The sequence below is a fragment of the Rattus norvegicus genome, chromosome 7 (assembly GCF_036323735.1).
Source record: "Rattus norvegicus strain BN/NHsdMcwi chromosome 7, GRCr8, whole genome shotgun sequence".
In the NCBI taxonomy this organism is placed as follows: domain Eukaryota; kingdom Metazoa; phylum Chordata; class Mammalia; order Rodentia; family Muridae; genus Rattus; species Rattus norvegicus.
The window spans coordinates 92773255-92795735 of record NC_086025.1 but is presented as its reverse complement, the minus strand read 5'-3'; the positions used below and the strand labels follow the sequence as shown (position 1 = coordinate 92795735).

At 44.7% G+C, this 22481-nt stretch overlaps 1 protein-coding gene across 1 annotated transcript in view; it reads left to right on the top strand.

Annotated features, from left to right (window-relative positions):
- Washc5 (WASH complex subunit 5) overlaps positions 1 to 22111 on the top strand; it is a 51908-nt gene extending 29797 nt beyond the window's left edge. Inside the window, exons 11-29 of the mRNA NM_001398866.1 lie at positions 86 to 215; positions 1127 to 1239; positions 2996 to 3162; positions 3237 to 3312; positions 4025 to 4135; positions 4935 to 5075; positions 5753 to 5833; positions 6370 to 6471; positions 7139 to 7318; positions 8485 to 8609; positions 10603 to 10765; positions 11524 to 11626; positions 11715 to 11794; positions 12652 to 12755; positions 13451 to 13580; positions 14952 to 15048; positions 17045 to 17198; positions 18628 to 18715; positions 21616 to 22111. Coding sequence (NP_001385795.1) covers positions 86 to 215; positions 1127 to 1239; positions 2996 to 3162; positions 3237 to 3312; positions 4025 to 4135; positions 4935 to 5075; positions 5753 to 5833; positions 6370 to 6471; positions 7139 to 7318; positions 8485 to 8609; positions 10603 to 10765; positions 11524 to 11626; positions 11715 to 11794; positions 12652 to 12755; positions 13451 to 13580; positions 14952 to 15048; positions 17045 to 17198; positions 18628 to 18715; positions 21616 to 21672 — 2202 coding nt within the window. The 3' untranslated portion in view covers positions 21673 to 22111. The remainder of the gene's footprint in view (positions 1 to 85; positions 216 to 1126; positions 1240 to 2995; positions 3163 to 3236; positions 3313 to 4024; positions 4136 to 4934; positions 5076 to 5752; positions 5834 to 6369; positions 6472 to 7138; positions 7319 to 8484; positions 8610 to 10602; positions 10766 to 11523; positions 11627 to 11714; positions 11795 to 12651; positions 12756 to 13450; positions 13581 to 14951; positions 15049 to 17044; positions 17199 to 18627; positions 18716 to 21615) is intronic.
- The last annotated feature ends 370 nt before the right edge of the window (positions 22112 to 22481 follow it).

The following is a 22481-nucleotide window of genomic DNA, read 5'->3' as shown; positions in this document are numbered from 1 at the left end:
AAATAAATTGGCATTCATCAGGATCTCTTTGTAAACTGTCTGATCTGAAGTTTCTTTTAAGTAAATCTTTCCATCTTGTTGGCAGATGTTCAAGCAAATGCTTTCAGAGAAACAATCCAAGTGGGAGCATTACAAGAAGGAGGGCTCCGAGCGGATGATAGAGCTCGCTGATGTCTTTTCAGGGGTGAAGCCACTAACCCGAGTGGAGAAAAATGGTAATTGCTGAAGAGGAGTTAGGGGTGTGTTTGAGATAAGTGTTTGTTCCGTTGAAGCCTTAGAAATTGACTATTAGAATACCTGGCAAAACAAACTTAGGGAAGGAAGGGTTTATCGTGGATATAGTTTAAGGACACAGCCCACCATGGCAGAGCTGGTGTGGAGGCAGGGGTGTGAGACCTTTATGGTCAGGAAAAGGAGAGGGGTAAGTGCTGGGGCTCAGCTCACTTTCTTCTTTTAATCAAATCTATCTCAGCCAATGAGATGGTGCCACGCACATTCAGAGTGGGTCTTCCCTCCTCAGTTAAACCTCTCTGGAAAGACCTCACAGACATGAATTCTCATAGGTTCTTCTAAACCAGTCAGATTTGATGCTCAAGATTAACTGTCACTCTAACCATTAAAGTCATAAGTACTAATGGCACCCCTTAAACTGTCCAGAATTCCTGCAACTCTCTGCGTGTACCTCACAGTTCTGATATGTTGGTTTCCTTTCCCAGAAGCCTCTGTTTGTGTTTGTCCTTCACTTTGATAGATAGCCTTCTTCATTCCTGATAACCACCTTCACTTCTCCAGAAAACTCTTCAGTAACTCCATGTCCTGTCCAACAGTCAGTACCCTCCTGACCCCTCTCTGTGCCCATGAGCACCTTAGCACTTACCATTTGCAACTGAAGTATGGGCCTTTAATCCTTTAGTGGTCAGTATCACAGACTAGGCTGTTCACGCAGAAATCTAACCTATTTTCTTTGGGCATGTGCCTCCACATTGCTGTTGATGGTTGGAGAATTGTTGGGAGTGATGTTGATCACGTGGTAAAAGTACTATGAAAACTACATTTGTACAAGATGGGTTAAATCAAAGCTACAGGAATCTGGGTCTCAGTGTTTTCCTTGTTTCTATGTTAATAGAAAATCTTCAAGCTTGGTTCAGAGAGATCTCAAAACAAATACTGTCTCTAAATTATGATGATTCTACTGCTGCAGGCAGGAAAACTGTGCAACTAATACAAGCTTTGGAAGAGGTAAGAAAGTCCTTTTAAGGGGTTGGGGATTTAGCTCAGTGGTAGAGCGCTTGCCTAGCATGTGCAAGGTCCTGGGTTCGGTCCCCAGCTCCGGAAAAAAAAAAAGAAAGTCCTTTTAAACCACAGTATTTGGGCAGGAGAGGTGGCTCAGCAGTTGGGAGGGTATGCCGTTCCTTCCGCTGTAAGTTCCATTCCCAGCACCTGTGTCAGGCAGCTCACGCCGTAACTCCAGATCCCCAGAATCTGATGGCCTCTGAGCAAGCACCTGCACTCATACACAAGCTCACACACAGACACTCACGTGCACACACATGCATGCATGCATGCACATGCACACACACAATTAAAGATAATTTTTAAAATCTTGAAATCATGTCTTAGGTCAGAAGTTACACATTATGATCTACTGAATACTTTGCTCATAAAAATCTAAGAAGATACTTCCTCAGAAGCAACCCCTATGGTGTCACACGCACTGCTGTAAAATTAGGGTAATAACTGGGGAGTCAGCCTGAGTGAGCTGTAGCAAGAATCATGAATCGGAATTTGTTTTAGAAGCCAAATCATCCAAATAAAGTAGAAATATTGAGGAGATTGCGATAAAGGTGTAGGTTTGTGCCATCTTTTAGGTGTGTAAAATATGTGTCTTAGTGGGAAAAGTCTAAACAAAAACTAAAAGTCATTATGTAATGATATTATCGTTGTGAATGGTCAACTTGTTTTTTTCTGGAACGTGTAGGGATTTTTTATAAACTCAAAAATGACTGTAGCAAAGAAGTTACTCTACCTCACCATTCTCAAACTTTTAATTGTCTGTTAATATGAGATAATTATGTCAGATCACCACCTCAGACTCATCTTTTAAAACATCGGCTATAGTCTGTCTATTGGTATAATTAGTATTTGCCATTTGCCAGAATTTCTTACGGTTTTTTATTTTTTAAATGTTTATTTAATTTTTAATTAATATTTTATTTAACATTTAATTTTTTATTTATTTAATGTATGAGTGTTCTGCTGCATATACATCCACCTGCCTGAAGAGGGCATCAGATTTCCCTGTAGATGGTTGTGAGCCACCATGTGGTTGCTGGGAACTGAACTCAGGACCTCTGGAAGAGCAGCCACGGCTCTTAACCGCTGAGCCCTTTTTTCTGTTTCCTTGAGATTATCCTGATGGCCACTCCATAGCAGTGTCATCTTACAGCTCCGCTAGCTCAGCGCCTCCCTCAGACTCCTTTGGGGATTTCTGAATCTACGACACAGCTGGAAACAGCTTCATAAACCTCAGTTGCTATGTTGCTTGGTTTGGTTCAGTGTTTGCCTTATTTATATAGGCATATAGCGGCCAGGCCTCTTGAGTGACACATGGAAATTTTAGGACATTAAAGACACATTTAGGACACAGCAAGAACCCTGTGGCGTAGTGTAGCTGCACTTTGGTTGTGCTGTCACTCACCCAGTCTTAGTGTGAGCACACCCGGGAAGAAAAGTATTTCCTAGGGTGTGTTTACTTCTTCTAAAGTGGATGGGGAGCTTCTGATCTGTCCCAGTCTCTGTGCATGGGGTAAGAGCAGGGGACTGTTCTCCAATCCTAGACACTTGTGTGCTTCCTTAGAACTTGCTTTTAGATTTCTGAAGCTTAATTTGAAATGAAAAATTTGTCAAGAAATCATTTGTGAGTGCTGTACTTATTTGAAGTGTTTTTAGGGAGAAGATACATTGAATTGTTTCATTAAATGGATTTATATAACAGGTTCAGGAGTTTCACCAGTTGGAATCAAATCTACAAGTTTGCCAGTTTCTTGCTGACACCCGGAAGTTTCTCCATCAAATGATCAGAACTATCAACATCAAAGAGGAAGTCCTGATCACAATGCAGATTGTGGGGGACCTTTCTTTTGCCTGGCAGTTAATTGACAGGTAATACGGACATACTAGTGTTTACCCGTGATGGAGGAGGAGGTGCGTCTGCTTACCATGTGTTCCTCTTACAGTTTCACATCCATCATGCAAGAAAGCATAAGGGTAAATCCATCCATGGTTACCAAACTCAGAGCCACGTTCCTAAAGGTAAGCAGGGAATGGCGACACCCATCCTCTGGCAGAAGAATCAGCTTTGTTCTATTGTCATTGGTCAGGGTCGATGCTGTCCTCTTTGCACTAAACACTTACTAAGCGTTTCGTCATATGTTCAGCCAAGGCTTACTTCTTTATGTAAAAATGGATCTCATCTCAATAGTGTGCACATTTGCTTTTGTCTTTAATAAATAGTGAAAGTATTATGTATGTTTTAAAGTAAATCTATGGCTTGTCATCAGTGCATGTTTGATCTGTATGCCTGCGTTATAGACCTATGTACTGGGGCCACGTAACAGTTTCGTGGTGAAAAGGAGTCTTGAATGCAAAGTGCTTCCATGGAATAGCAGCTCTCCAGCTCCAGGGTGCATTAGAGTGACTTAGCACAGCAGCTTCCCTACCCCACTCCCAGCATTGCTGAGTCAGTCAGTCTGTGGTAGGTTTGGTAACTGACATGTCTCAGGAGTTCCCAACTGCTGCCAGTAGTCAGGGAGAAACACTGCCACAGTAGTAGATGGCCGTGGGGTTTTGGTGTTGCTTTTGTTTTTAATGTATCATCAGAACCTATCTGAGGCAGTGCTGAGGCTTTCTGGCTGTTTCCCTCTATTGGGTGAAGCAGAAATATTGCGTAGTAATCCCACTTTGGGAAAAGAGGTTTCTAGGGCATTTCTGAAGCATGAAACAGATAAGTGTTGTTTCCTTCCAGCTTGCCTCTGCCCTTGACCTTCCCCTGCTACGTATCAATCAAGCCAACAGCCCTGACCTCCTCAGCGTGTCTCAGTATTACTCAGGAGAGTTGGTGTCGTACGTGAGAAAGGTAAGAAATGCCTCTGGCAGAGTTTTATTGACTGGCTGCTCCTTAAGTACACAGTGCCCTGGTGGAGCTTCATGTTCTGCAGATTCCTTTTCAGAAATGTCTGAAACACAAAAATAAACATATTCTTACTGAAGATGCAGACATGTAAGTGTGATTTGCTTTCTAAGGAGATTACACTGACTTTCACCTGCTCTTGGTCTCAGGGTTGCAGAAGCTGAGCAGAGGCGATGCAGCCTCTTCAGGGGCAGAGCTGGCTGCTTGGAGGCAGATCACAGCTTATATTCTCTTACCAGAACCTAGTTCAAGTCTTCAGGAAAATGCTGGTTCTTGCTCCAGTCCTTTGTAGTACATCAAGGACCCAGTCTGTCTGAGTTCAAAGGCAGTCTGTGTCATTCACTGGCTGAGACCTTCCTATATGTTACTGACATCTTGGGCAGTGGTGGGAAGGCGTGAGCTTGTGTTTTCTAGCATTGTTTGTTTTGGTTTGGTTTTGAGACAGCTTACTATGTAGCTCTGGCTGCCCTGGAACTTGCTGTGTGGACCAGGATGGCCTTGAACTCACAAGAGATTTCCCTGCCTCTGCCTCCCTGGTGCCAAGATTAAAGCTGTGTACCACATGTCCCTTCTAAGTTTTAGAGATAGTTTTAAGTTTCTCAGTATCTCTTCCTTATGCAAACTGACGTCCTACACACTAGTACCTTCTTGCTCTCATCTTCCCTGTTCATCAGCTAAAAAAAAAAAAAAAAAAAAAAACAGTACAGATACTCAGTTGTGTTTCTCCCTGGTCTTTTCATCAAAGGTTTTGCAGATCATTCCAGAAAGCATGTTCACATCTCTCCTGAAGATCATAAAGCTTCAGACCCATGACATCATTGAAGTGCCTACTCGCCTGGACAAGGACAAGCTGCGGGACTATGCTCAGCTCGGCCCACGATACGAGGTGCCATATCCCTTTGACTTGTGTCTTTTGTTACTTGAAGCTCAAAACATGAGCATCCCAGGCCTGTGGCTACTGGCATCCCATCCTGGGGACCAGCAGATCACCCGTGGTTCTTGTGTCCTTGCACTCAGTGATAATGTGGGTTGCAGTCTTTAGTGCCCTTGACATTTCCCTAGTGCCCCCGAGAGCCTCCCTCACCCACGTTCTCTGTAGAGACTGAGCTCTTTTCTCTTGAACATTCTGCCATTGTCCTTGTTCTTTCTGTGTTGCACAACCTGGACTCTGCGCACCCACATCCTCCTTTCTACATCCGATACTCGAGCTAGAGTCACATCTCAATAAGCCTTTCAGAAGCTAAGGATATTGTTAAGTGAAAATGCTTTGACTACGCTCGGGAAGCTGTATTACAGCTTATCCTGAGGCCAGCTCTGAAGTTTAGACGTGAGAAACAGAAGCCAGGGAGAGAATACGGTGTTAAAGGATGAAGAACTGCTGACAACGACTGTCACCCACAGAGCCTCAGTCCATCCCAGGCCCCTGCACACCAGTGGGCTTTACACAGCCACACGCTCCCTGTTGCCTTTGCAACTGCAGGACTGTCGGAGTTGTTTAGCCTTGTATAGGAGTAAGGACTCGTTCCTGTGGTGTATTTCATCTCCCCTCCCTCTCTGTTAAAGGTCGCCAAACTTACTCATGCCATCTCCATCTTTACCGAGGGCATCTTGATGATGAAAACAACCCTGGTGGGCATCATCAAGGTAAGGCTCGAGCGCCGCTCTGTGTGGCCCGTGGTGATTTGTTTGATTTTCTGGTAATTACATGTGGAACAGCAAGGAATGTGGCCATCTTGTGTTGCTCAAAACTTGTGTTTTTACCCATTTGTTGATAGAGAAAATAGAAACATTATAACCTTGATTGCTCATAATCAAAGGTGACCATATGACCTGAACTTGGAATTTCATCTCACCATCTCCTGCTGGCTATAAGAAATGACACTTTACATTTCATGAAATGATTAAAATGTAAAGCAGTTACAAACTGTCTGTAACTTCCAACTTGGTAATATGTTGTAAAATTATCATCAAACTTACTGAGCTCAACGGAGTCCTATAGAGGCAACAGGAGTAATAATTCAGTCTACCCCTCAAAAGATGAAGGGATAGAAATTTTAAAATGCAAATCACTTAGAGATGAGGTAGGAAAATGCTGCCCTGCAGACTCTCCTGGCCATCGCCCCTCCTTTTCCTGGCCTGCCTTCTCCCGATGGTATCGAATGCCTCTGATCTGCACTTAGGTGGATCCCAAGCAGTTGCTGGAGGACGGAATAAGGAAAGAGCTGGTTAAGCGCGTGGCTTTCGCCCTCCATCGGGGACTGATATTCAACCCTCGTGCCAAGGTACAAATGCCCAGAATGGACCTGTCATTCAGTTCCCAGTGTGCACTGGAACGCCATTCTGAACCAGATAGGTCCTTCTCTCTCCTGCTTATCAGTATATGTTTTGTGGTGACAACAGTTTATGTGCTTTTTGGTCCTTTCTATAATCCACTCTAAACAATCCCTCTCTCCTCCCTGCTCATCCTGAGTTAAAAAAGAACTGAATCAGTGCTTATGACTCAGTTACTTTCTGTCCAAAGAACTTGTTTACCACAATGCAGAGTTTTTTAAATAAGTTTGCATTATCTGCTTAAAAGTATAATTTTTCTAAAGAAGAAAATGAACAGGCTAGAAATTTTTATGTAAGGAATGTTTTACTTCAATAAATTGAACCTAAGTGTTAGGTGTATAATATTAGATGTGTTCATAAATTGATGCTATTGAAATCATCAATATTCACCTTTCTGTCCTTTGAATGAGACTTCCTTCCAGATGAGTGATGTCTATTCTTGGTTGAAAGTCACAGCACTACCTGCCAGTCAACCTAGCTGCAGAAGGAATCCTTTCTAAAGCTTTGACTATGTCTAAAACCGAGACTAAGGTCCCTTAGTGTGTCATTAAGGTCTAAAGGAGATGTTAGTGTTGACAGCTTCTCCTGCTGATGGATTTCCTGTCCTCTTCTCTGTAGCCAAGTGAGTTGATGCCCAAGCTGAAAGAGCTGGGGGCCACCATGGATGGATTCCATCGTTCCTTTGAGTATATACAGGACTATGTCAACATTTACGGCCTGAAGATCTGGCAGGAGGAAGTGTCTCGTATTATAAATTATAATGTGGAACAAGAGTGTAATAACTTCTTAAGAACAAAGGTATTGAACAAGTTTTTTAAATTCTTGACTATGTCTGTTATCTCTCATGTTTAAAATACACTCCCCACATCCCAGCAATGCCAACAAGATGTTGTTGTTGTTGTTGTTGTTGATGATGATGATGGTGATGTTGATGATGATGATGATGATGATGATGATGATGATGATGATGATGATGATGTTGATGATGATGATGATGTTGTTGTTATTGTCATCTCATTTCGGAGACTTGGGGGTAAAAGGAGAGCAGACATGGAGCCTGGCCTCAGAGAGCTTTCTGTATGGAGAAAGCAGCTGCTCTGCTTGTTAGAACCCAGGGGCTTGAGAGTGGGAGCCTTGGGACCTCTTGTGTGCTTGTGGTGCTGTTTGGCTTGGTGAGGACCCACCAGTCCTTCCCAGCAGCACTGCAGACTCCACCTCTCCAGCAGGGCACGGCTGGGCGTCTGTGTCCCTCATGTCCCACCCAGCACTCACTGCTGTCCTCTGAGCCTTGTGGGGTGTGAAGGGGCCTGATTTTGATGTCTGCTTCTCTAATGACTGTCTACTTAAGGAACGTGTGTATCTTCTTTGAAAAATAGCAATGAAAGTTGTTTCTATTATCCCATGAACCACAAAATAGAAACAAACTCAAGTGCCACTGCTGTACACAGCATGTAACAAGGTGACACTTTCAAGAGTGTTGAAGTTTGTGATATTTTACATCTTTAGATTTCATTGTCCATCTTAACTCACAAGACAAAAAGATCCATGTTTCTCTGTCTTTATTCTCACTTTCTGCAGCCCAGGCTAGCCCCCAAATCACTAGTTAGCCCAGGATGACCTTGAACTTCCTGTCCTCCTATCTTCACCTCCCTAGCGCTGGGATTACAGGTCTGCATGACTGTGCCTGGCTGATGAGGTGCTGGGGTGAGCCCTGGACCCAAACTGGGCACATGCTCTACCCACTCAGCTACACCTCTAGCCCTTACTTCCTCTTTCAATGGTTGCTTCTTTCCTTTTTTATGTGCTGTATAGCATTTGATGGCAATTTACATTTTTTTCTCTTCAAAAACAAGGAACAATTAATTGTTCCTCTTCATGCACTGCTTGTAAGATTATGTAAAGAAAAGATACAAAATTACACTATCAGAATTGAACTGGACATTTATTTTTGTTTTGTTTTCTAGATTCAAGACTGGCAAAGTATCTACCAGTCCACTCATATTCCAATCCCGAAGTTCGCACCTGTGGATGAGTCTATAACGTTTATTGGTCGACTCTGCAGAGAAATCTTGCGGATCACAGACCCAAAGTAAGTGTTTCTGAGTGTGGCTGAGCTTAAGACCTCCCGACATCCATGCCTGTGTCACTGAGGTGTGCTCCCTTGTCCGTAGCCCTAGCCTTGGACTTGCGGACTCATGCTGGCCATTAAAGATTACTTACTCCCTAGTCCAGCAGCCAAGCACTTACCAAGAGCCATTGTCTACTGAGCACTGGCCTGTGTCCCTTCCTAACATGGTCCCTGAATCTGTGTACTCACTCCTTACAGCGTCTTAGGTGCAGACCTTGCCGTTACCACTGCACAGATGAAGAAATGCAGGCACAGAAGCATGACATAGTTGGCAGGCAGTGTACCTAGATCATGTCAAGGCCCAGCCCCTAAAGCATGGTGTAGGGCACACCATACAGCTTTGTGTGCAGAACTTGCACCCTTGTCACGTGGGCTTAGCCTTCAGCTGGGTCTGTGAGAAAATCTCATGTAATGAAACTGTTTCTGAGCACCATGGTGTTGCTCAGTAAATCCAGCTAAAGCCATTTCCTCTTCCTTGGAGCCTCAGATGAAGCAGTTTATGACGACCACCTGAAGAAAGCAGGTTCCTGTCTTGTGACTCAGTTTACCCCTGGGCACATGCTCACAGAGGCTTATGCTAGGTGGGCTTCCCCAGAGAGAAAGGAAGGTTCCTTCCCTTGTCTTGCTGAATCCATATGCCTTCCTTAGACACTCCATTCTGCCTTCTGGTCTCGGCTTCTTCTGTCCCTCAGGATTTGTGAAAGTCAGACAATTGTAGATGGATTCTTTTGAGATTTCTAGCAGATATATTTTTTCTCTGTCACAGGCAAGAAAATAAATAGTCCTTTGTGTAGGTGACTGGAATCACTGAGCTCTTGTAGAAACGCCCTGCCTAGTAACCTGTTCATATTTTCAGCAGAGACTAGATGTAGCTGGGAATTCATCATCAGGGCTAAGTTCCTCTCAAATATCACATTCAAAGTACTACACCGGGTAACAGGACACCCTGGGGCCTGGGCATAAAGGACGTTTCACATTTACCTCCAAGTCTAACTTCCTTAACCTCCTTGCTCTTGAGGCTCTCAGCTCCTTCTTAAGCCCCACGTGTATGGCGGTGTTTATAACATGAGGCCTACATGTGTAGAGCTTGTCCGACCTGTGGAGACTGGTTTACCCCACACCTGCCAAGTCTGATGATCTAGGAGTGGGATGAGGACACCCATACCTTCTACAGGATTCATAGGTTCCTCAGGGCCCTTCAATGGCTTGAGAACCAAAGGTTTGAAATTAATCTTAGGAGCAGGGCTACCTGGCCCTCCATCATCTCCTCACTAAAATGGAGGTTAGCTGGCTTGTATTTCACAGGGCTGTCTGTACGAGGGTGACACAGGATAACACTGGGAGCTCAGTAGACGAGGATGCTCTTTGCTACTGTTGCCATCATACTGCATTCCCAAGACCAAGAAGAGTCACTGAGGAATGCCAAGAGGACGGGCTTCATCTTCCTCTCACGTCACCATTCAAAGATTCTAAGCTTCCTCTCTACCAAATTGGTACTAGGCTCTCATTTGTCCTCAGCCTATGGAAATTCTACAAAACATCCTGTAGAAAGGCAGCTTGGCCCTAGAGTCCTCCAACCTGGCAGCCGAACTTACTTTTGTCTTCTCAGTTTGATTCCCAGTAGTAGCTCAGCCCAGTGAAATAAATAAAACCACAGAAGGAGCATGCAATGGGGAAAGGAGGCCTAGCGGGGGTTATTTACTCCCTGGGACATCAGACAGACAAGATAAAGCACCTGGCCAGAAGTGAGGAAAGCCGAGTCATAACCAGCAGTGCCTAGTCACACCTGCAACCCCAGCATCAGGAGGTTGAGGTAGGACTGGTGCGAGCCCAAGTTACACCGTACCACTTAGTAAGACCGTCTAAAACAGAAGTTGTGTAACCAGTTTGGATGCCCCAGTCCCTATCCCATACCTCTGAGCTGCTGGGACTTCTGGTTTCCCTTTTGCTTTAGAGTGACATGTTACATAGACCAGCTGAACACTTGGTATGACATGAAAACTCGTCAAGAAGTGACCAGCAGTCGCCTCTTCTCAGAAATCCAGACCACCTTGGGGACTTTTGGTCTGAATGGATTGGACAGGCTTCTGTGCTTCATGATTGTAAAAGAACTACAGGTGAGCGTGGACCCCGCGTCAGTCATTCTCTCACTGCTGTGGTAAAATACCTCACACCAGCAACTCCAGGAAGGAAGACGAAAGTTTGGCTCACACTTTGAGAGTCCATCATGGTAGGGAAGGCCTGGCATCAAGATTGGCTTCCACCGCAGTCACAAGAGTAGGAGGCACCTGGTCACACTGTTCCTATGCAGCCGCAAAGCAGTTATCAGTGACATCTGCTTGGTCCACTTTCCGTCCTAACTCAGTCTTGAGCCCCAGCCTTTGGGAAGGGGTTGCCCTGTTCACAGTGGGTCTTGTCTTTGCTTTTAAGCTTCTCTGGAAACATTCACACACCTTGGTGCTTCTGAGCCCTGCCAAGGAGACAGAGACTGCCTGCTGCAGACCTCATGTCTGGCTCCTACCTGGGAAGAGTATCAGTCCTCACTGAAAAATTAAACTCACTCTCTGTGACTTCTCACGCGGTGTGAGGGAGGCACAGGTGACGTCACTAGGTAGATAAGAATGGAGAGTAAACTACAATGTCTTTGGTCAGTATTGTAATTTTATAGGTAGACTGATTTATTTCATTTCAACTTGGGGAAGTGAGGCTTCTATTTGAAACCTTAACTCCTCCTCATATCCCCTACCCTTAGTAGAACCTGAGTACCTGCTACCTTCCCGTTTGAAGGCTGTGTGACCTAGGCATATGATATTTACATAGCAGCTGAGTTAACGGGATGTTGGTTTGCATTTTGATTATGACTTCTTCCTTGTAGAATTTCCTCAGTATGTTTCAGAAAATCATCCTGAGAGAGAGAACTGTTCAAGAAACTTTAAAAACACTCATGAATGCTGTCAGCCCTCTAAGAAGCATAGTAGGTAAGTGTCCTGAGACTCCCCAAGGCAGATAGAAAGGTACTGTAGCCTTCCTGAATTAACTGGATTAAGATTATATTTTAACTTTCAGCAAATTCAAGTAAAGTTTATCTTGCTGCCATCACGAAAACACAGAAGATCTGGAGCACTTACCTGGAGGCTATAATGAAGGTACGCCATGTTAGCGGGGTAATCAGCACTGTGTAATGAAGGCATGGCACGGGAGCGGGGTAATCAGCACTGTGGTTTGTAAATTATTATTCTCCTATGACTCTATGGTTTATGAAAACCTATTCCTTCCTTCTATCATTAAAGCTGAACTTCCACCATATACTCTTATTTCCCACTCCATTCATTTCTTTATCCTTCTTCCTGGAACTGCCACTGACTAGTGGCTCTTCGTGGATGGACCACAGCTTCCCACATGTTCAAGAAACTGTGTTTCTGAAGTGCTTCCAGTCAGAGGTGCTTCTGGACAGGAGATGGGAATTTTCCTCCGAGTTCATGTAACGCTCTGGTCTGTCGATTTAGACCAAGTTTGATCCTCATAGTATTACAGCAGTGCCTTGTTCCTCTCCTGGCTGTGTCTGTCTGCCTGGATGTCAAGAAGCAGGAATCTTTGGGCGCATAAATTATCCGTATGCTATGAATAAAACACTGTGTCTTTGGAAAAGAGGAATAAAGATGAATGAGGCAGTTAATTATTTAAATGAAAACCTGCTTGTTTTAGGATTCAGCCTCCTCCTTTGTATGAGTGAGTATGCAGTGAGCCCGAACTGCTCCCTGGTATTACAGGTTATTACAGGTATGAAGCTGCTGTGCGACTATTGCCCGGGTGGTACAGAGAGGACAGCCAGAGGCATTTAGAGGGCATTAAGGTTTCCCTGGCTGCCTGGGAGACAGAGAGTGTAGCAGACAGATGACGGCCAAAGGCACATCCCTGGAAGTCTCTCCAGGTTGGTTTGCATACAGCTGACTGCTCTCAAGTGCCCTGTGTGCTACCTCTTCCCTCTCTCACTTGTTCTCAGGTTGGACAGATGCAGATCCTCAGACGACAGATCGCCAATGAGCTGAACTCTTCCTGTCGATTTGATTCCAGACATCTGGCAGCTGCTCTGGACAATCTCAATAAGTAAGTGCCAGGGTTGAGACAGCCACCTACCTACATTCCCAGCACCCAGGTTCACATCTTGTTCATTTAAGGTCTTTGGGTTTATAATACACAGCAGCACTGCTAGGCCGTGTCCCGACTTACCTGCTGTTAATAGAACCCCAAGAGGTAGAATCTAAAGAACTAAGCAGTGATTCCCCAGCAAGCAGGGGAAAGCAGGCTAACATATCGTGGGGTGCACACATCCCCTCCTTCCAAACAGCTGCTCTTGTCTCTTTCTGCGCAGATAAACAATCCAAGTTTCTCCATCCCAAAGTCAGCTCTTCTAACAGAAACAGTTGAGTAATGAGGGGCTGCGGGGTGGCTCAGCAGCAGGAGCACTCGTTGCTCTTTCAGAGGACCAGCGTTTGGTTCCAGCACCCTGTCAGATGTCTAAGAACCCCTGGAACGATAGCTCCAGGGGATCAGAGACCCTCACCTGGCTTCCAGGGGTACACATTCCCACACATGCATGCACACAAGTAAATTTTTTTTCATAACCTCAGTAGTGAAACCACTTGGTTTAGCTTGACTCCAAGAGATAAGTGACTCTAGGTAAGATTTCACAATGACACATAGTCAGAGGCCTGCGGATGGGAGGCGGAAGGACAAATTGGTTACAGATGTGTAAACTCAGCTGCCCGCTCATGTTTATCGCTGCTTCTCTCCTCCATTAGGGCTCTCCTGGCCGACATCGAAGCTCACTATCGGGATCCTTCGCTTCCTTACCCCAAAGAAGATAACACACTCTTATATGAAATCACAGCCTATCTGGAGGCAGCTGGCATTCACAACCCACTGAATAAGGTTAATGACTAAAATATAAAATTGGGTGGAGGTACAGGGCTGTGTGGTACAAAAGGTGACTTTGTCTATATAACAAATCACTGTGAAAATATTTTAGAAACCTATATTCAGGCCCCAGAACTCCATTCTGCCACGTTCTGACCTTTTCTAAATTATGTCACCTCCCTGGTGTGTGACATAGGTTAGGGTTCTGAAGTGCAGTGGGGGTTCCCCTGAGCCTGAAGGGTCAGACTCTCTTGCTTGCACTTCCTGTAGTGACCATAAGGAATTGCAATTACAAGTGCCAGGCTCCACACTGTTGTGTAGCTCTGGGCTCCAGAAAGCACTCATCTCCTCAGAAGTCTGCCCCTGACCTGAACTGTGCTTTCCATGTCTCTTCCTTAGTCTGAGTAGTTGCATGTTTTGCTGCAGAAACATGGCCTCTTTAGATGGTTACCCTGATTACTTTAGGAAATTTTAAATTGTAATAATAAGATCCTGTCTCAAAGCTAAGAGGAAGAACCTAAAGGTCAGCTGACATCTGAGTGCTCTGTGCTAAGGAGTCCTGTCAAAAAGGCCATCTTTAGGCTTGAAGGGACCCAGGACTTCCCCAGCCTCCACACTCATGGGGGAGCTAGCCAGTGACTAGCCTGGCCTCCAAATCAGCGTGCTTCCCTGTCTTCTGTGGACCGAAGGCCAGCCAAGGGATGGCATGGCTTCATCTGCCCTGAGTTTTCTGCCATGTTAACTGGGAGGGAGGCCGCCTGGGGGAAGCATATGACAAAGGAGGACCTGGCTTTCTCCTCGGCAGTTGCTGTCACTCTCTGCTCTCTGTTACCTGGATCTTTCCCTTTGCCATTGCTGCTCCTTTTTAAGATCTATTTTACGTGTAAGATTATTTTCCTACGTGTGCATATGTGTGCCGTGTATGTGCTTGACACCCAAAGAGACTAGAAGATGGGATGTCACGTCCCCTGGAACTTGAGTTAAGGACAGTTGTGAGCCACCATGTCAGTGCTGGGAATGGAGCTTAAGTCCTCTGAAGCAGCCATGGTTAGCACTGTGTCCATCCCTGCAGCTTCACCACTCTTGATTTTGCTGGCCCCTGCCACTCTTGCTCACCACCTCTTGCCCCTCCCTTTAGAGGTGATATTAACAGGATGCGGGGCGGGGGACTCTAGTCTCTGAGTAAAGGCGTTCTTTCCAAGGAGACCTAAAGGACTAAAGCGTACAGAGCACAGGTAAGTGAATCTCCAAAGGCAGAAGTAACAACTGTCCCAGTTGGAGGCAGGCAGAAAGGCATACTAAAGGCATGTCAGAGCTCTCTGTTTGAGACCACGTTCTGTGTCATTCTCTAAGACGAAACAATCTATCTTCTCTTTCTCTTCCCAGATTTACATAACAACGAAGCGCCTACCCTACTTCCCGATCGTCAACTTTCTGTTTTTGATTGCACAGTTGCCAAAACTTCAGTATAACAAAAATCTAGGTATGATGGGTGCCAAATTTTCGCTTTGTAATTAACAAGCAGTAGGTCAGTGTCTGCGGACACAGTTCTGACCATAATGCTGTGTCACACATCAGACCTTTTCATAACCCAGTACACATGAATGAAGTAGTGCCATTGCACCACTGCAATGGAATAGCACTGATGGACTGTGCACAGAGGGTTCCAGATCAGCCAAGTGCACCAGCCTCCTACAGAGCGTGAAGCATCTTTACTTGGTTCTCCTCTTTCAGTGCCTACACAGCTGATTATGGTATGAAAGAAATGTCTTTATATGCATGATCTGTTCACACAAGTGCCCGTGTGCTGCTGCCTTCCTGGACTGTATGATAGGAGTTACAGTGTAGTTAAGGAGACAGGACCGATATGTGAGCATCTCAGACTGTAATGCACACGATTACATGCTGGACCATTCGCTATAAACATATCCAAAGCTTTTGATGTAGGTGTCCTGGCTAATAATACAACTAATCTTTTGCTAACCAGTTTATTGTGAGCATCTCTGTAGTTACCTAGGAGGTTCCCAGGTTCATCCTGTCTCTAGACTTTATACCTAACTAAGCATGTTTTTCTAAGTGCTCTATAATATTTAATTGGTTTTAAAAGTACCTAGCACTATAGCCATTCAATCAGTAGCACTATAAGAATATTTCTACAAACAAGATTGTACTGCTGTTTTCTTAAACCCTTCAATATGTATCTCTTCCTTATTTTCCTTCCTGTCTCCTAAAATGTTTTTGAAGTAAAATTGTGGATTCTACTTAGGGCCTAATATTTAGGAGGTTTTCTTTTTTTGTTTGTTTGTTTGTTTGTTTTTTGAGGGGATGTTGTTTTGTTTTTATTCCTCTCGAGAGTTCAGAAAGTTGCTAGTTCTAGGCCTTGTTCCTCTGACAGTCCCTATTAGTGCCACCTGATGCCAAGGGTGGCCCTTTGATCAGTACTCTCTATGGAGGGGAGGGCACAGTGTCGATTGAATTCTAACCTGGCCTCTTCCCAGCAAGCGCTCACATACACTGCATCCTTCTGTTCATCTTGGTGGAACCAACTAAAGGTCCATTATAGTGGGACACTGAGTCTTCACATTCAGAAATAAGTGTCACTCAGCGCTCCCTGAGACTAGTAAATGTTTTCTCCAAGACTTTGATTTCCCAGTTCATTTTCTAGAAAGTCTGCAGTTTTAGCTTCTACATTAAAGTTTATGAACCATCCAAGTTATTTTTTGCCTCCCGTATAATGTGGGGGCAGGGTCATCCTCCTCCCCTTCCCCTCCATGAAGCTGTCCAATTTCAGTATTATGTTAAGATTTCTCTTTCTCCGTTAAATCACTTGTTGCATTTGTAGAAAGTCCATGGATTGTCTGTTGGTCAAACTGCCTGGACTCTGTCCTGATGCACTGATCTGTCTATCTTCATGGCAGTCCACATGCTAACCCCCAACCCCCTGAAGGCCCTAAGCTCCACCCACTCTTCAGCATAGCCATTCAGGCAGCTCTGAGTCTCCAGGTTTTACAGAAGTCCCGAGTGGGAGACCAGAGCGTGTGCTCCCCACATCTCAGCCGTCCTTCTTCCATTCACTTGGCTTTAGCGGATTCTATTCTTATCAACACTCAAAATTGATGGTAAACATACGTTTTTAAAGCCTTGTAACCTGAATTTTAGCCGATTTTACTTAGTAAGATGCTTCTGAGTATCTAGAATGCCATGCTGCCATTAACTGAAGTCAGTTTGAGTTGATTTCGTTCTCATTCACATTAATGTACATCTTAGGTCTCTACCGTAGAGAGTATTAACAGTGCAAGACAAAATTGTTATGATAAAAACTAAAGCCTTCAGACCATTAGAATGTCCTACCAGCCTCACAGCTTGTTTAAGAGGTAGCCCAGAATTACTGTCTCCTGCCAGCAACGAGGACACTGATATTTAGTGGACACTGTCAAAATCAAGTAGTTCACTGGGTATTATAACTTGTTCCCTCACAGGCATGGTCTGCCGGAAACCTGCCGACCCTGTGGACTGGCCACCACTCGTCCTGGGTCTGCTCACTCTGCTGAAGCAGTTCCACTCCCGGTACACAGAGCAGTTCCTGGCACTGATTGGCCAGTTTATTCGCTCCACAATGGAGCAGTGCACAAGGTACGGAGGGCCAGTCAGAAATAGTGGAAGTAATGTCACAGAACGGGACTTCAACCTCTCACAATGAATCCCTCTCATTACTGTCCTGACTGGAATGGGGATGGTGCTTCAGGTTTACGAACCAGTCAGGGAACTTCCTCTGCGAGCAAGCACCCAAGGGTTTATCCTTTGTCCCCTCTGCCAGGAAATGCTCTGTAGTTGTACTGTCAGGGACTTTGTAAGACTGGATCTTGATGGAGATTAGGAGACATCATGAGAAAGCAAGTGCAGACCTGTGCTTCTGCCATGTTCGCTCCAGCTCTCGGGGTCAGAGAGCCCTGCATTCCCGCTCCTCTACCGCTAAGACAAGGCTCCACACACCAAAAAGGTCACACTCCTCGGTGTGACCACACCAAGACACAGTCCGCATGTGGAAGGGGGGTGATTCCTCAGTGCCAAGACCAGAGAAAGTCTGCGTTCATGGTGTATGACAAAGCAGGAATCACCAGTTGCTATTAGATAACAAAACGTATAAGCCTTCAGTTTCCACTAGTTCTTTGCTCCCTGTTGTTCACTTGTGGGATTTTAGGATAGGACAGAACAAACAAAAGTCATGGTCCTAGGCTCCCTTCTCTGCTGCCTGAAAGTGTCAGCCTAGATGAACATTAGTTAGTGTTTGCCATTTGGTTGTTTGTGCCAACACAGCAGACCATTCTGCTATGCTATTGCCTTGTATGTGTCAGGCCAGAGCTCTGAAGCTGAGCCACATCCCAGCTCTCCTTTTTGCTCCTCAAGACACTGTCTTGGTGTTCCCAGCCCGCCCTGAATTCAGCCCATAGCCCAGGTGGACATTATATTTGGACTTTTCCTGCATCTGCCTTCAGAGAAGGTGGGATTGAAGGTCTGGTACCAGTGTGCAAACAGATGAATGCTGAGAGGGTGAGGAAGCGTGGGAGCTGACAGGTGTTGATTGCCTCATAGAGTCTGAAGGACATCCAAGAGAGATGACTCTAGAGTATAGACCCATCTGTCCAGACTCTAGACAGACTGCAGGACCATATTATAAGCCAGAGACAAAGTTAGGATTGGCTTTGCTTTTCTTTAATTACATTTATTTGCCTGTGTGTGTACGTGTGTGCATGTTCCACTCACTGCAAGCATGCAGAGGTCAGGAGACAACTTTTGGGGAGCCAGTTCTCCTCCCTTTGTGGGTTTTGGGGACAGAGCTCAGGCCAGCACACTTAAAGGCCAATGCCTCTACCCCTGATCTACCAGCTCCTGGTTGGCTCATTTCCTGCACTGTTGGTTACTAAATAAGAGCAGGATAATGATTCCATAGGAACCAAGAGGGTGCCCTGTGGGTTTGTTACAGACTTGGTATACTGCTCATTAGTCAGGAAAGGGCATGTTAACGTACAAAGCAGCTAGGTGACCCAGACTTCTTTTACAGCCAGAAGATGCCTGAAATGCCTGCAGATGCTGTGGGTGCCCTTCTGTTCCTGGAGGATTATGTTCGGTACACGAAACTCCCCCGAAGGGTAAGCCATAGCCAGTAAAAGATGACAGTAATGACCTATCCACAAGCTGTGGGAACAGCACCCTGGGTGTACTAGGACTGAAGTCCTGTAGGTCTTCAGCAGATACCTCTCAGCCCCTCCCACTACTGTACCCTCCCCAGTGTACAAGTCTTCCCTGCACAGCAGAGGGCTTCTGTCTCCCTCTACCCACTTCAGGGGCCAGCTTAGTGAGGTGAGCAGCCAAGGATTCCTGACTGGCCAGGAAAGAAATGTGAGTGCCTTGTTCTTTCTCTCCATAACAACCAAGTGTCCAAAGCATGCTAAGACCAGGCCACAGCCAATGCTATGTATAGCCATTGCTTCTAGAAATGAAGAACTGCAGAACTACTTTCCACTTTCTAGGAAGTTTCTTCTTTGCACCCCTTAATAATGTCAACCTTAGGAAGTTTAAGGACAAAGGAAAGTTTGAATTAGAAAATGTAAAGAACTGGACTGGAGAGATGGCTCAGCAGTTAAAAGCACTGACTGCTCTTCCAGAGGTCCTGAGTTCAATTCCCAGGAACCACATGGTGGCTCACAGCCATCTGTACTGGGATCTGATGCCCTCTTCTGGTGTGTCTGAAGACAGCAGCAGTGTACTCATACATAAAATAAATAAAAGTTTAAAATAAAAGTGGAACATATAACAAATTTGAGAATAAAGCAAAACTTGATCTGCTTATTGAGTATGTAATGAGAACCTAACAGAATCAGGCAAATTTTTTTACAATAAGCTCACAGGGTTGGGATTTAACTCAAGGTAGAACAAGCCCTGAGTGGGATGTGGTGATATGCACATTTAATCCCAGCACTTGGGAGGCAGAAGAAGGTGGTTCGAAACCAGTCTGGTTTATATAGCAAGTTCGAGGCTAACCAAGGCTATGTAGATCTTGTCTCGAAAAAATAAACAAAAAAAGCTAAAAGTTCAACAAGTAAGCTACTTACATAATAAAAGGACAAAATAAAACAACATTCACACAAGTATGGAGTGTAATTAGTAATATGATGAGGGACCAGAGCAATGGCTCAGTGGTCAAGATCATGTTCTGTTCTTGCAGGGTTCACTTCCCAGTACCCACATCATCAGCTCAAAACTGCCTATAACTTCAGCTCCTAGGGATCTGACATGCCTCTGACCTCCACAGACACATGTGTACACACAAATAAATAATATTATTTTTTAAAAAATAAGAATAGACACAAGAAGAAATCTGAACAATTTAGGGGAAAGCTGTAAGATTTTGAAAGTCTGTTTAAAGTATACTTACCACTGAGATGCCTACTTTATAGATTTATTATAATTATAATCAAACCCCCAGTTAATCTTCAACTTTTTTATTTGATTTTTTTTATAAAGAACTGTTTATTTAAAAAAATTACAGAGCACTATCAACACACAAAACTATAAAAACGAAAGCAGTATTAGTGTGAGAATACCGGGACCAATGGATATATGAGTATGTATAGGATATATAAGTGTGTATAGGACAAAGTGACCCCTCGCATCGGGAGAAACAGCAGAGTCATCTGGTGGCTTTGGGATAGATGACTTGGAGTATGGGCTCAAATTAGCACCCATGTTATTAAAACCAGTAGCAGACAGAGCTTATATGAATTATGAAGCAGGTCAGTTAGCACACATTCAGACAAATATGTACCAAATAGCTTTCTCCCTTAACTCAGAAAAGAAAATGGGAAGGTAAAGACTCAGACTTGATCTCTAATTAATGCCAGATTAAATGTCATCAACTGCCTCTTTAAAAATCAAGAGATGAAAAGGAACTATTATCTATAAACCAGAAAAGTGGACATTTCCTTAACTGATAATGTTCTCTTCAGGGAGATGAGTAAAGGATATTAACCGGCAGTTTTAGTAAAGTACAAGCAGGGTAAACATTTGGGAAAGGCTCGGCCCTACTTACAGCCAAGGTGTAAACCAAACTAGACCTGAAAGTGAGATGTTGGGCTCTGTGCTTGGAAGGGTTTATTTTCCATGGTGTGAATGGGAAAATAGCAACCTCGGACTTTAAGGGGAATTTAGCTTTGTCCTTTAAAGCTTTGATGAAGTCCCAGAAATGTACTGCTAAGAATTTACTTGCTAGAGATTAGCATGCAAAATACATGTGTGTGCAGATGTTCACCAATACATGTGCAAGGGTATGCATAGATTTTACATATGTATTATGGGAAGAAGTATCCACAGTTGGTTGTCTTGCTTCTGAGTACCCCTTTTCTCCCAACCTCATGCTGAAGTTGTCTCTATTTAAATAACTTTGATACAATCTTTATGCTCATTCTCCCTCTCCTTCTCCTCTCTCTCCTTCTCCTCTCTCTCTCTCTCTCTCTCTCTCTCTCTCTCTCTCTCTCTCTCTCTCTCACACACACACACACACACACACACACACACACACACACACACACCCAGCAGTCTAGCAATCCAGCAGTTCAGCAATGTTTTTCAAACTTCCCTCTAGCTCACGGAGATCATCTGTTCCATTCCCCCCCAATCTCCCACCTCCATGCCACCCTCCTCCTAGAAGCAGTTAAAGGATACAGGCCTTTCAAGACCTTCCTGTTCTTGTCCTCTGGCCTCAGGTTTCCCCTATTGTCTCTCATTGGCGTTCCCTAGATCAAATGCCTTTAGGAGCCAAGCCTGCTTGTGGATGCAGTGGGCCCGCCTTGGGTGGGGTGTGGTGCACAGTAAGCGGACTCTAAGACCAGCTCCCGGCAGTGAAAGCTGCTTCCTAGTCTACCTGTGGGGCTTGGCTCCTTCCTGTGCTTCACCTTCCTCCAACAGATAATTTCACTCCTTCAATCTCCATGTGTAAAGTTATGAACTTCATCAACCAAAATGCTGATTTAATTTCTGCTTACTATTCCAGGTGGCTGAAGCGCATGTGCCTAACTTCATTTTTGATGAATTCCGAACAGTCCTGTGACTTCCTTCCCTGCTTCAGTGACAGGATGTTCTGTGACTAAAATGAACTTGGAAATGAAGATACTTGACTCCTCATGCAACTTTCATTTCCCTCCTCTGTGGGAATTATCAGCCACTCTAAGATGGCTCTCAGCTCATTTAATGGCATCATATGGAATTTTTATCATGTAGAAGCAGAACTGTTTTGTATGTGCCTCTTCTAAATGCTCAGTGTAACTGATGGATGAATGCATTTCATCTTATGTTCTAAAGAACTACTTGTGCAACTCCAGATCTTCAGTAAAACAGCATTGCCAGTACTGAACTGCCCTGCTTGTGATGAAAAACTGACACCCCGTAAGAAACCCTGTGACAGTCTGGGGAGGGGTTGGGGGTGCTCCATCCACTGTAGGTCTGTAAGGACCATTGACAGCCCAGCAGTAAACTCAACTCATGTTCTATATGCTGTGTTCTGAGATTTCCCGTCTTCTAGTCTCAGCAGCTCCTCTAGTGCTCCCTGTGCCAGATCTTCTTCCAGCTTCTGCCCAAGCCAGACAACCAGGTTGCCAGCCATAGGATTTCTATCGGGGAGGTGGTAGGGGCCAGGGGCAGGGCTGTAAAGGTTTAGTGATAAACTTTTAAAATTCAAACTTGTAACTTGGTTCTACATAAAATTCTTTTGCACGGGAGCTGCTGTCCGCTAGGGTAAGTTGGATGAGACATGGCAGGAGTCTGAACCTGCAGCTGGTAATACCCCTGTGCTTAGAACAAGCAAGAGAACGCAAGCTGCCCAGAGCTCCAGGTTGAACAAGAGACCTGCCTCATATATGC